Source organism: Perna viridis, chromosome 8 (assembly GCF_037379345.1).
Source record: "Perna viridis isolate PV_CMFRI_1.1 ecotype Kerala chromosome 8, ASM3737934v1, whole genome shotgun sequence".
Lineage (NCBI taxonomy): Eukaryota > Metazoa > Mollusca > Bivalvia > Mytilida > Mytilidae > Perna > Perna viridis.
The window spans coordinates 43,215,455-43,230,243 of record NC_142452.1 but is presented as its reverse complement, the minus strand read 5'-3'; the positions used below and the strand labels follow the sequence as shown (position 1 = coordinate 43,230,243).

General features: G+C 32.2%; 1 protein-coding gene across 1 annotated transcript; it reads left to right on the top strand.

The window, feature by feature from the left end:
- Positions 1-569: 569 nt before the first annotated feature.
- Positions 570-9,671, top strand: LOC148610631 (transmembrane protein 101-like). The gene is made up of 3 exons (XM_088595851.1): positions 570-702; positions 2,293-2,473; positions 3,111-9,671. Exons 1-3 carry the CDS (start codon positions 593-595, stop codon positions 3,570-3,572), a joined length of 753 nt encoding a protein of 250 aa, XP_088451977.1. The 5' UTR covers positions 570-592; the 3' UTR covers positions 3,573-9,671.
- Positions 9,672-14,789: the final 5,118 nt, after the last annotated feature.

The window sequence follows — 14,789 nt, the reverse complement described above, 5'->3', positions numbered from 1 at the left end:
GATTATGGCAAAACCGTGTGTACATGTAAACAGATTAAAGTCACTTCAATTACACATGCATGGGCAGTCTAGCTAGCTCTGTTAGACAAGCATATTATATACAATTGAATCTCAATTTCAATCATTATCATTTTTATTTATTTGTTTTGTTTGTTTATTTGTTCGTTCTGCTTTTTTTTTTTGTTTTGTTTTATTTTGGTTTTTTTTGTTTTGTTTTGTTTTTTGTTTGTTTTTTGTTTGTTCTTGTTTTTGTTTTTGTTTGTTTGTTTGTTGTTGTTTTTTTTTGCAATTGTTTGTGAAACACATATCGAATACTGTTCGATCTTAGTATATGTCTCTCTATTATGATGCTAACAAATGGAATGAGCCCTCTTTGGCTTTGTGTAATGTACAACAAGCTCCACACAGCGGTAGACGTTCATTCTTTTTTTTTCTTATGAGTGAGTTTTGAGCGTCAGATTCTGTTTTGAGCTTGTTGATGACCGAAAAAGAATCTTGGTATATGGCTGTGGAGGGACGAAATGAACCAAGTATCTTTAAGCAAAGATTCGTAGTTTCCTTCCCCAGGATTATTCTTTCCCCATTTTTCGAAATGGAAACCGTGAACAAAATTTTGTGGAAACTACCAGAATTGGCACTAGCTCGCTTTCCATTTATTAGCGCTTTCACACTGTTGATGATTCTTGCTGAAAGAGATGAAAAGTAAGAGCAACTTTTACGCTTTTCTTTTTTTACAAAATTATGCGCATCATCAAAGCCTTTAATAAAAAGCTGTCTTCAGTGGTCGTTTCATGATACAGTGAGGTTAAATTTTATTTGCTTACAAGTCCCATCAGACCCCATGATATTAAATAGGATTTTAAGAAAGTGCCTGAACAAACGTCATGATTTATACCCGTGTACAGAGTGGCTGAAAGGTTGAGGTGTTAGACATGTAATAATGAGGCTTTCTAGCACCTACATGAACATGCACTTGGATTTTTACTGATTATATAGCTTAGAATATTGTTCTCTAAGCCTGGCCATCATCTGAGCCAAATGGTTGTTAATCCTGTTGCTAGTTAAAAAGCACTATGAAGTTAAGTCCGAATTTCCTCAGACCCTGCAACTCTTCTCTTTTTTTATCAAACTAGGTAGATGTGACGTGCACAATTTCAACTTGCAAGTCGTTACAAGCGGTTGAAGGGCGGTACTCCGTGGTACTGCTGAATCTCTAACTTTTTGTATGGCACATTGTTCTGACCCCAACCTGACATATCAATATCCAAATAACAAAGAGGAGGGTTGCAGGGTCAGAGGAAATTCGGACTATATGAAGTTAATAGTGTTAATTGTTGCCTTGTACATTCATGTACATATTGTACATGTATTTATTGACCATAAATAAAATTTGCCTTGACCTTTATAACATCAATTTTGAAAAAAAAAAGATTTATGGTTTTTGTGGACAGTGTGTCAACAAATGTACAGAAGAAGAACATACATGTACTTTGGTGTGAAGCCCTATATAATGCCCCCTTTCTATTTCAAGATTATGGTTACTGATTTTAAGTTTTGTTATTATTTTTCATTTTTTTATAATTTCCCCATTCTATTTATTTTTCTAAAATGGAAATCTGTCTGGAAGTTTTCTATAGGTTCTTAGTTTACTTCCATGACCTAGGTTTGGATAAGCTCTAAATAATTAATCATACCAACATTTTTTTATATATTTTTCATGCAATGTTTTTAAAACTTATCTTTTATTTATTTTTTCATTAATAAATGATTTGCTTTCTGGTATGCCCATAAAATCTTGTATAACCTTAATACAACTAATCTATGATGATTTGTTATCCTTTGATAACTGTTCTGATGTAAGGAAAGCTTTGGTGATGAGTTTATTATCACTAAAATATAATCTAGCATAGAAACATGGTGTGCCTAAGCCATGTACATGTACAAAATATACATTTTTTACATAGAACTCCATGTAGGAGGAAATTCACACAACAATGGCAGCCTCCGTGAACAAACAGTTGGCAATACTAAAAAAAAAAAAAACAAATACAGAAAAAGTGGACACTTCCAGCATGGTACAGGTGTATGATATGTCATATGAAAACATGTAACTTTCACATTATAGCAAAAAGCTAAGGAGCATGCGGCAGTGTACATTCAGACATATGAGCGTTGATTAACATGTAAGATATATATTTAAAAAGCCAGATTACATATTACAATGCTAACCATTGTTGTCATTAGTGTCTTGAAATTCTCAAATTATTTATCGATACTTGTTTGCTATTTCAGGTATCCTCCGATACCTCCAAGGTTAATCTATACCCATATTGCAATATTCTTGGCAGTAGGCTTCTTGATGTCATCACGCCTTAAAAGAAAAGAGTTGTCATTAGTATATGCTGGTCAGCTGTTATACTTTGCATATAATACATATTCAAACCAAAGTTTACGCTATACAGAACCACAAAGAGTAAGTAATACTTACATGTATATGTACATGAAGGTCACAATAAAAAAAAAAATGATTTTTTCTCCACCAACTGAAAACAAATACAAATGTACACATTGTATTTACTGTACATTTGTACACTATTCTGTGTTTACACAAATGTACAGCTGCAATATGTATAAATGTAAATGACATATATTGTTTTGATTTTGTCATTGTTGACTTAAAGACATGGCAACTTCTATTTTTGTGATATCAAGAAAGTTAATCAGGTAATTTCTGACATTTTACTGGTTACAGTATTTGGTCTAGACTACAGTAGGCACAATATACAAATGTACATTTTGTTTTAAATTCAATTTTAAAATAATTAATTATGAAGTTTCCAAACTATGATATAGGTGCTACAGATTTATTGCGCCATTTTTAATACACACATACAAACACACACATATTTTTAATGCTTAAGTGCAAGGTCCACTTTCTTCAACCAACATCACACAGTATAAAGTAAGAAAATGCATGAATAGTGAGAGCGGGAGAATGCATCTACCAGTATAAACTTTTCTTTTCAAATTTGTCGTCTTCATGTACCTTGTAGACTAATCACAAAATAAAATTCTGTGTTTTACTCATTGAATCATTTTCTCTTTTCCAGATAAGAATGTCAATTAGATTGATAGGATGTGTGGGAACTTTTCTTCTCTTCTCACATTTTTTTGACCAGGTCAAATCTAAGCAGCTTAGAAAACTTGGAGAGACGGTTCTTGGTATCTTCCTCACAGCATATGTGTACTCTGTTAACACAATTTACGAGGAAAAAAGAGCTTTCCTGATGCACATACCAGGTGGAGACTGGAGCCGTTATTTTTTGACACTTGTTTTGGCCTGTGGTGCCGTTAGTTTTTTCTCTGGGTACTTTCTTAGAGATGTGTGTATATCTTTAGCATTTGTTCTTGCCATTATAACACTAATGATTGATTGTGATGTTAGATATTGGGTTGACAAGCGAGGAATGTTTTTCTGGAATCAAATTAGAATTATTACAGATGATCTCTGTATTATTTTAGGTTTTTGCATGTATATAACAAGGGGAGATAACAAAGTTAAAACAGATTGACATGAATGAATAGATTGCATTGTATCTCATCATTACCTCCCTTGTTCTACAATGAAAAAGTCATTATCTTCTTAAAGTTGATAATGATAATCTTTCCATTTGGAAATTATTCTCTTAAGAGCTGTTCCATTAAAAGATATGAGGTACCCAGGGAGGGCACTTTTTCACCAGGGGAGCTACCCATAGAAGTTCTATTGTTGTTTTGTATTTAAATTTTGTCGGGAGACCTGAACACCCATATACATAGAATAAAAGTGCCTTTCCCCGTCACTCATATGTTTTACTGGAAAAGTCCTAATTAAACTTTGTAACCTAACCAACACATTTTAATTTCTCTGTTAAAAATATTCCCACTCTGACATCAGACTGTGCCAAAGCATTTTTATATTCATTTCAAAACACATATTCAATCCTGTCTATACACACCTCAATAGAGTAAAAAAAAATGAAAAAAAAAACATTCAAAAGACCATCACCATGATCCACTTCATCATCATCATTCATTTTGAACATTTTCCCTCTATCCCAACAGAAAAAGTTTTAAGTATCAGTTTATGTAAGGGTAATTCATATTATGTCCTATGCAATACTCCAACAAAAAGGCTACACATTTTTATTTTTATTATGAAGTTGTTTTAATGGTCAATATGGTGAAAAGTATAATGATCCATTCCAATCAGTCTTATCTCAAAGATAATTCACCTCGAAAATACAATAGTTTCCATTGTATTTCAGTGTATTTTATAGACTTATCTCCCTTAATTTTGAATACATTCTATATAAGTTATATCTCCTAAGATCAATGGTAGCACATATATGAAAAGCCATTTTTTGATGTTTATTAACTATAACATTTTGAAACAAAATATCAAAAATAAGAATAAACAATCTTTCCTACCATGTATCCCATTTTGCCTGATTCTTAGCTGGAGAGCTTCTTAGAACTCTCTAAGAGCAAATGCTTATTAATAATATGTGTCATTGAACTAGTAATATATTGTGCAGGCACTGAGTCACATCAGTTAGAGTCTCAATAGGTAAAATATAGATTATTAAATATACCTTAGAAAAAATCTCAGTTTCTTCTACAACAATGAGCAATGATTGCCTTTTGTGAATTAGTGGTGATGTGACCACTGATTTACTGATTATCACTCTATAGCATGCAAATGGTATTTATTCACTACTGGTATATTCACACTGAAATTGAAGAGGATGATTTGGCATGCTGTAAAACCTAGATTTAACCCTCCATTTCGTTTGAAATGCCTGTACCAGGTCTGGACCATTGTGGTATCATCTACCTCAGTCAGGGGAGTAGCTAGGCCTGTTTTAGTTGTACGCAAAATTACGGTGAGGGGTCTTGGGGGGGGGTCGCTCAAGGCCCCCAGTGAGTCTGGCAAGGCAAAGCCCTGAGGGAAACTCCTGAATTTTAACGATTTTGGAACCAGTTTTTATGTATTAAAAAGGATTTGTCATTGCATAAAACCTTTATTTCATTTTTAAAATGAGTGTTTTTATTTTTGTTACTTTTTCCGAAAGTACGCAACTGCGTATTTGCGTATAGGCAGCTACGCCTCTGTCAGTTGTGTTATATCTATTTTGTCAGATTTAATTTGGACTTATGTTTGATTATGGGTTTGATTAGTATTCAGTAATTTTGTTGTTACACCTATTTAGTTGTTTCCACAGAAAATTACTCAAGCACAATATGAAGAAACCCAAATTCCTGCGAGGAAACCAACATTTCTTTGAAACAATTTTTCATGATTTGCAACTTACCATTGTGGTGCCAATTTGATTTGTGGACTTGACAGTATTAAATATACTTTTTATTTGGGCTTTTAATTTCATGGCTAAGCCCATCTATGAATACTCCAAAATTGGTACTCAGAAGTGACAGTTCTATAATATTGGCATTGGCAGCCTTAAGCTTCCAATAAATATATGAAATTAGAAGAAAATGTTGATGGTTTTTACTCACAGAATAATTAGGTCTCTCTCCCTTTCTGATAAGTGGACATGAGGAACTTAATGAAACATGCTGATCATTCTGGTCACATTTTTTTCTTTAAATATTTACATATATGCAGTTGCTGTTATGATTTTTTCCATTTTTTTTTTTACTGACTAATAATTCCCTTTCTAAGAGGTACCTGTAAAATGCAAAATGAAGTTGGAATGAAACAAAATGAAATGAATGGAAATGAATCACATCAAAACGAAAGGAAAGGAAACAAAATGTATTGAAATGAAAAGAAATAGAAATAAAACATATTAAAACAATTTTATTGTTTTAAAATAGTGTCTCTAAATAAAATTGCTTGACTCCACTTGACCAAAAAATGTTTTTTTTGCCAGTTGCAAAATAATTGAGTATTTGTAGCATTGAATGTCTATTTGGGATTTATTTCTTTTCGTTGCGATTTGTTTCTTCCATTTCCATATACACTTGTACTTTTTTTTTGTTTCGTTTCAGTTCATTTTGTTTCGGTTTCGTTTCGCATTTTACAGACACCCTTCTTAGCATTGTAGGATGAAAATGGAAATAATCACTAGTAGCTTTAAGCGCACATGCCATTGATACACAACACAATGTCATAAGCAACATAGGCGTAGGAAGCAAATCTTTTTTGGTACTGTTTTTGATATAGGGACACGAGGCTTTACCGCAAAAATGTGAAAATTATTGGTACGGCATGCTGTACCTGTCAAAATAATTGGTACGGTTGGAGCAGTACCAACCCTACTGGTTCCTACGCCCATGAGCAAAATAACATTAATCTATTATCAATTGTCACATTCACTGTGATTTTCTGTTTTTGCTGTGCCAGCTAAAGTTAGAATATCACGCTATTCAATCATTTTTTTTTTATTTTGATATGCTATTAGATTTAATGTACATGTACCTTGACAAATGTAATTAAAGTTGTTAAATCTGTTTAAGAATTTTGTTGTCTTGTGTCATTTTTTTTAAATTACCAATACCTGTTTACCAATATCTGTCCATATGTCTGCCACAAAATGTTAAATGGCTCAAAAATGCTAATAAGGATTTTGATATTTTTTGGTACATGGTTTATAGGAAAATTCCTATCATCATAATTTTGTTTTCTCATTTGAGCGGCATACTGGGGTATGATGTATTGTCATGCAGAATTTACTCATTTAAAGAGCCAGAACAATTTTTTTGACTTATGATTATTAATATATGTGTAAAAATTACATTTTATGTTAAATAGCACTCCAGCTAAGAATCATGCAAAATGTGATTCATGGGTAAAAAGCCTACATATTTTTATTTTTGATATTTTGTTAACATAGTAAACAGAAATTAGCGTTCAGTTTTTCATTTAACCGGTGTTAATAGAAGATAAAAATTATATAGAATGCACTGCAGATTTCAAAATTAAGGGAGATAACTCTGTAAATGACACCCAAATACAATAGAATCTATTGGATTTTCAATGTTGATTATCTCCTAAGAGCAGGCAGATTTGAATGAATAATTACACATTTCATAGTATAGACCCATAAAACAACTTAATTACAAAAATAAAAATATGTAGCCTTTTTGGGGGTGTATCACATTTTTCATATTTTGCATGATTCTTACAAAGACTGCTACTTAATTATTTATGTTTATTATTGATTTTTTTTTTTTCGTACTTTAATTTAATGTTTATTGTTTTTATCTTAATTGTGTCAGATAATGTAATAATTGATACTGTTCTAAATGCTCAAGTCCCCCCCTCCCCCCCAAAAAAATGGAATGAAACTAATGGCTTTTGTTTGTTATATTTGATATGATGAATGTGTTTTCATTTTTTTATATCTTTTTCCTTTAAGCTTGCTATTTAAAATGAAGAAACAGCTTAACCATTCCATCTATAAAAAAGTATACTAGTACATCCATTGACAATTAAGGAGTAATTCCCCTTATACAGGCGCGTAGCTGGTTTATTCCTTGAATGCCAACATCCTTTGATCTACCGACAACTTACCTGTAAAATTTTGATGGTGTTCAAGGAATAGGTGTCAGTGGTTATCAAAACAAAGGTGCATGCTTATCAAAACATTGATACTAATTAACAGATAGGTAAATTACGGGCGACTTATTTCAGTTCATATTTCAGATAGTTATTCCAGTTGTTAAAATCTAGTTTTATTGGCTGTTTCTGCTCATGCATTTTATCATAAAATCATACATGTACATGTTGTTTTTGTAATCCAATAACCTGAAAATATTTCCATTGATCATTCAAGTTACGTAGGAATACTAGTACTGGAATAGTTACTAAGTTTTTGTTCAGTTAAATAAAATATTTGTAATTGCAACACAATGTAGAAAATCCTTTTTTGCAGTAAGTGGTTTAAGGACTATACTCTTATTACTATAAATTGATATTACATGAGGCATAAAATGTAGAAAATAAATGTATTCATATAAATTAGTTAAAACGGTAGAATGGTAAAGAATAAAATAAATCATTAATATTAGGTTCAGAGTTTGGAATAATGTTTATTCACGTTAAATTTCTTTAATATCTCTGCATATAATTTATACATTTCTAAGTAAAAGTTTAAAAAATGTTAAAATTTTATTATATTCTTACATATTTTTAAAAATCTGCTGATTTCCATATAAAAAAGGTATATTAATTTCAACAGTTAAATATTTATAAAACGTTTTAATTGTTATAAAAACACCTTTTATTATAATATAAACATCTATTGAAATATTTTTTGTTGGCATTCAAGGAATAGGTAACATATAAAATGTTGGCAATCGAGGAAGACACCGCGTAGCTGAGGCCAAAATTACGACAGGGAGTCTGGCGGAGCTCTGATAGGGGGTTCAGGGGGGTGAAGCCCCCCGAAGCTCCGCGGAGATAGCGTTTTAGAGCATCATTTATGCCTCTCCTGGATGTATTTTATCTCAAAATTTTGAAAAAAAAAATTGGCAAAATTAAGTGCAGGCATAAGCTTTTTTGCCTAACGACAGCTACGCGCCTGTTACACATCCATGTACGTGACTTTGGAAGACATATTGGGTTAGTAATATCAGCTATAAGGAAAGGCCATGAAAATCACTTAGAACTATTTTTGATATCGTATATTATAAGTTATAAGCTCCCAGGTCTATGGTTATTTAGACAGTCAGTAGACTCTGTTGGAGGGTAAGGCTTTACCCCAATCCCACCAACGTTGGTGGGTGGGTTTCCTTTTATGGTAATTTGCATATTTTTCCTTCTGATATTTTAAAAACATGCAATGACGGATTGATTTTCTGTGTATCATTTTCATATGCATATTGCTGCTTTGCTTATTTGGACGAATAATTTTATCAAAACAGGAGTGGTCAACACAACGCAAAATCGTATATTTACAATTAGATATGCTTTTTACAGTTAAGTCCCAGTCTTACCAGGCAACATAGGTAAAGTTAGAAACATCCAAGACAAATACCAACTAAACTAGTGCTGTATTATTCAATCATGGTTTTTTTGTCTGATCTTCACCAACATTTATGCTAGATACATTTGTTGAACACATTGGATTTTATATTACGGTCGTATAATAGTATTACCCTATTGTCATTGTCTTTGTTCGTAAACTTTCGTTAATTTATGATAACTTGATTAAACTTATCCAATAGTTTTTTTTAATTTAAACATATTGTTCCTCTAGAGACATGAAGGAATGTCTTTTTTTAAGGTTTTTGCCCACCCTTTGAAAATAATGATCGAACATAGGTGCTATAATAAGAATTCATAGAAAAGGCTTAATTTTAATCCAATGTCAATATGCTCCTTGAGATATTCTGTTTAAGACTCGCATAATAGACTTATCTTTGACTGTTTTGGAGTTAAACTGATAATAAATCCCCCCCCCAAAAAAAAAACAACAAAAAAAACTTTAATTTTTGGTCCGATTTTGATTTTTTTTTTTATTCAAATCAAATTAATTCAAACAACTGTATTGTCATTAAACATATATAACAATTATGTTTATGGAAAAAAACAGAACTCAGGAAGAATTGCATGTAATACTATGAACAAGATAACAAGGAACAAAATAAACACGTCATGAAAATGCTTCTATCTTTCAATAATTCTAACACATGTCTAAAAGAAACATGACTTGATAAAAAAAACACCAATTTTTGCTCATACGAACTCTTCGAGAAAGTTACATTAACTAATTCTCATTTTTTAGAACAAAGATTCTCTCAAATTCTGATTTGCTTTACATTTTAGTATAAAATGGGCTTTATCTTCAATAACTCAAAACAACTTTTGCATAGTCTTTCAGTACGTGGACTTTTATTATAACGAAATATATCATAAAAAAGATAGTGTACATAGGCGGAAAACTAAAAGAACCTGTCCGACTCAATTCTTTAGAATACAATTCTAATTTTAGGGCTGTTAACATTACTTTTTTCTTGGTTTCTTTCTTTCCGGCAAATGATGGATTCAAACTCAGTATAGAGGAACGAACTACATGTACTTTGTTCCGCGGATCTTCCAGAATCTATTTAACTATTTCTCTCTTCATCCGAGTTTATTTAAGTTGAGAATGCGTCTTTTTGTATTCATACATGTATATAAAATCCCTGGTGTAGCGGAAATGTCGGAGTACAAAAAAAAAATGTAATTCCGATTGGATGTTTGCTGACACTTCAATAACATTAGTTGTTGGTCATATTTTAGGACGCCCACCCCACCGGCGCACCTGCTCAATGCTCCTAGTTTTTACTGGAGTCTGAGTTGCTCATATGTACATCTTGTATATAATTATTTTTTTGATTAAGACTCTCCTATACATTTGATTCTATTGCTACTGATGAGAGGTTACTCCTTGAAACACGTGTTGTGCGAATCGAAATATTGGTATTTTTGTATGTTACTTTGGTTTCTTTGTATTTGTTTGTTTGGTTATTTCACGTTCTTCGTTGTGTATGTCTATTTTCCTTGTCTAGTCGTTATCATTGGGTTTGTTCTTTTTGATTTTCTCGATTCCAGATTCCCTTAATTTTCCTCTTGAAGTACTTAACCATATAAGAGAAATAGATTTCACAACTCGATACTATAAATGGGTTGATATTATCTCCCCATATTTGATTTCAAGAAAAACAATATACTCGGCAAGCGATATACGATTTTTAATTCTACCGTTTTGTGGTATTGGTTTGAATTGTCACGATGTGTCCTGTTTTGCGCGTGTTTCATACTGTGTGTTGGAGGAGGGGGGTTCTTTCATTTTGATTATGCAGGTTTTTGGTTTTTCTAATCATGGTTTCCTCTGCTTGGTTTTTGTAACTTCACTTTCGAATTTAGTGTTATTCATTTTTGCGGTTGATTTTAATTGATTTTAGTCAAATGCCTCTCCACAGAATCTTCCTAATGAAGAAAATGATGATTAGTCGGAATTTTTCCAACTTTTTAAACTATGTAAAATCTTGCAGACAGTCATGTTTACTTTTAAAATTCCAGTATCTAAGGTAGGAAATTTAAAAAATGAGTTGAATTCTATAGAAAAATATTTTCGCATTAACACTCAGCTATTTTTTCTTCAATTTTCTAAAATCCGGTATTTGTTTTCGAATCATTAGTGTGACAAATGCTTGATACATAAGTTGACAAAATGTATACTTGTCACATCATATGATTGCACTTAAAGTTTCGTGAAAAAGTGTTATGATTTTAGTATTCAAGAATGCAAAAAACGATCTCAACTCTCCCACGAATATGACTTCAGTAATGGGTGTCCTAATTTCAAAATTCAAATTGAGTTGAGATTGTTTATTTTAGGTGCCTGAGGGTCGAGGTGGAAAGTCAGTAGGTTTACAAACAAACATTTTGTGTTTCATATTAGTTTTTATCTCATGGGTACGGCTAAACGAACATCTGTACGAACCAACATAAAAAACCATGTAATATACCGCCAAGAAAATTAAGATAGAAAAAATCATTTAATGTTAATTGAAAAAGATATTATGGAAATAAAATTACCACCATAATCAACGGCTAAATATTCGTTATTATGTAATGCATAAGTAAAAATACAACTCCATTAGATTACCAGCAGGAATTCCCCTATCATCCTGCTGTTAACATGCTAGTATACGGTGATCTTTAGGGACATTACTTAGATAAAAATGAAAATATGTAATTAGCTGATGATTAAATATAATTATTGACACAGTTTGAAACATTAAGATCTATTACGAAATGAATTTAAGATTCCTGCTCTAATGGCCATGTTGAGAACATGTAAAGTTTTTGTTTTTGCAAATAAATTTTTTTGTCTCTACACTTAGGTCTTTTGGCAGAAAATAAATTGGTAGTGCATCAAGAATTGAACCTAAAATCTCGCTTGTTGTGAAAAAAATACATTATTGAGATAGCATAACACCCGCCCTCCTATTGATACATACTGTTTAGTAAGAAAAGGGATACAAGTATAAGAAGTTTCCATAGAAGGAAAAAGGGGGGTTGGCTCTGTTAAAAGCAAAAGGAGCTTAATTATCTTTTTTGTTTACTTCAAGCTTTTATAGAACTAAACAGCTGTTTAAGTTCATGCAAGAGATCTCGGCTTACACATTAAGAAGGGAAAGGACTTAGCTAGGCGAGTCATCCTCTCGTTCGAAATTTCTGGATCTCCACTGCGAATTCGCCCTAAAATAATATTAGGCGCGACAATGTATTTTGCGGTTCATTGAACGGTCACTTTCTAAAGTAGTTGCACGCGTTGTAGTGCTAGAATACCCCTTCTCGCAGAAGAATTTCATATCTGAGACCCTCAAAATAGCTTACAACGTACGGCCAATCTATAAATTAAGCCACATCAAATTTTAAATCAATCGATCAATTAGGAGCCGACATTTGTGCGACGACGATTTTCAATATCATTCCCACATATAGTGAACATGGCAGAATCCAACGAAACAGTAAGATGATATCGGAGAGCACCCAAAATCGCATATAGCATGTACCCAATCTACACGAAGTACACCTCAAGTTTGAAATTAATCGAATAATCGGGGGCTGAGATTTTTATGGCCAAAAAATTCTACATCATTCCATATTGTGAAAAATGGCAAAGTCACATGTAGCAGCATGTTCATATTGGGAAGCACCCTAAATTGCTTACAACACATGCACCATCTATATTTTATATATTAAATCATACGCAAATTTTGAAATCAATTCATTCGTTGAGATGTGAAACAATTGCTACGGAATTCGAAAGGACGGACGGACGAACAAGATTATTCCAATATACCACCCACTCGTTGGGTGAGGGTATGATTAGTCATCAACTATGAGTACACTTCTATAAGACAAGGGTGATACTGTTTCTTAATCGTGTCTCCATGTCATTTGGTAAATATAGCATAGTTGTGGGTGGGTGTAAGACGACCATCAAAAGAAATTAAAAACATTCGAATATTTTAAAACTTGCAATATACAATGTGTTTCATTTTTTTTTTCGTAATTTCTATTACAACATTATATAGAGATATCATATCTTAAACTTGTATGTATCAAAGAAAGTGGAAAAATAAATGATTTAAACTAATAGAAAAAAAAAATAGATATATTCTTGTATTAGTACTAATATTTTGTGAAAAGAAATTTTACAATGGGTATAGGTCTGGTGACAATGCTCATGTTTGCATTTCCTAAAGTTAGTTCATTTGAAGAAAAAAACATATTCTGATACATATGTTTTAGATTTGATATAATTCTTGACTGCTCTTACAGTATACAAGTATCGCACCGAAGAAAGTTTGGATTTTTTTTCATGTACGTATTTTAAACGTAGAATTCCAGACTTATTCCGTATCCGTATGAACAATATTTCAGGTAAATATAGGACCAGAAAATGATCCACTAAGATTTTTATCAAAAATGGCTGATTTTTATGTTGACGTTTTATGATGCCGATGTCTCTCATTTCGAAAGTTAGCAAAAATTACAATCCATATAAATTTGCTGTCCACGCTAAAGGTGATTCATAGTACGGAAAACCCACCAAACAAGCGAAGTATTTTCGATCTACAAACGCTATACTATTAAAGTAAATTCTGCATGTATTTTAGAGAAACCCCATTAAAAAGCATAACAATATTCATTTCCGTATTCAGATCGGCGCTTCTGACAAAATCTTGTATTTATCTTTCACTAAAACCAACCAAGTCAAAGCAAACCAAGAACGATAACTGTTGTAAAGTGCTAATTTCATGTACAATTTATATACATTTTATCTCAAAAGCGCAACACCCAAATGGAAAACCAAGACAGGTTATGTGGTCTGTATCTGATTCTGAATAAGAAATAAAAGTAAATTTAGTGGGTTTTTGATATGCATGAATCACTTTCTGTTTGATTTTCCGATTGGTGGTTTTTACGGTCTTGATCATGACTATCTTACTAATCTCGCACGTACGGGGATTGTGTTATTAGCTTAATGTGACAGAGCAGGCCCCCTTCTTAGGGGGCGTTTTCCTTAAGCGCCAAAAAGGAGGCCTTTCGTGTCACAACTCTTTCGCGCCAGTTTAATTTTCGATTTTCGTAGTTAAATTGCGCCAATAAATTAATGATCCTTTTGCACCAGAATAAAAGGTAAATTTATATTATGATATTGTTTTCTTGTTGCATTAGTTGCGTGATGTGGTTATTGTATGTTATTCACCATTTAAAAAAAAAAGATCTCTTTATAATTGGTTGTTCATCTCTTTGGCAAGTATAATAATAAAAATGTAAGAAATATAAGACATTTATTTTAGTGAAATAATGTAAATACAAACTCTCCTCATTTTTCCAGGCTTGAGACCGGCAGGTTTCCCTGGCGGAGTTAATGTTCATTTTAAAAAAAAAATCTTAATACATGTATAGCATTATTAACTAATACTTACCGGAATAATTCAAATCTGTCTTGTCGGGTTCGGATAACAAATTCTAATTCTAAATCATTTTCTTTATTTTATGATCGTTTTACATTAGATTTATAGCTTTTTGACATTTAATATCCTTATTTGTATTTGGCGCAAAAGGTAGTCTTTTTTTCTGGCAGAAAAGAACTATATGGAGAAAAAACAATTTGGCGCAATTTAACAACGATTTTTTTCCAATTGGTGCAAAAGGACGATGTCCTTCTTAGGCCAGTCAGGGGGCCCTGCTTTTGGGAATCTCTGGATCCGCCTCT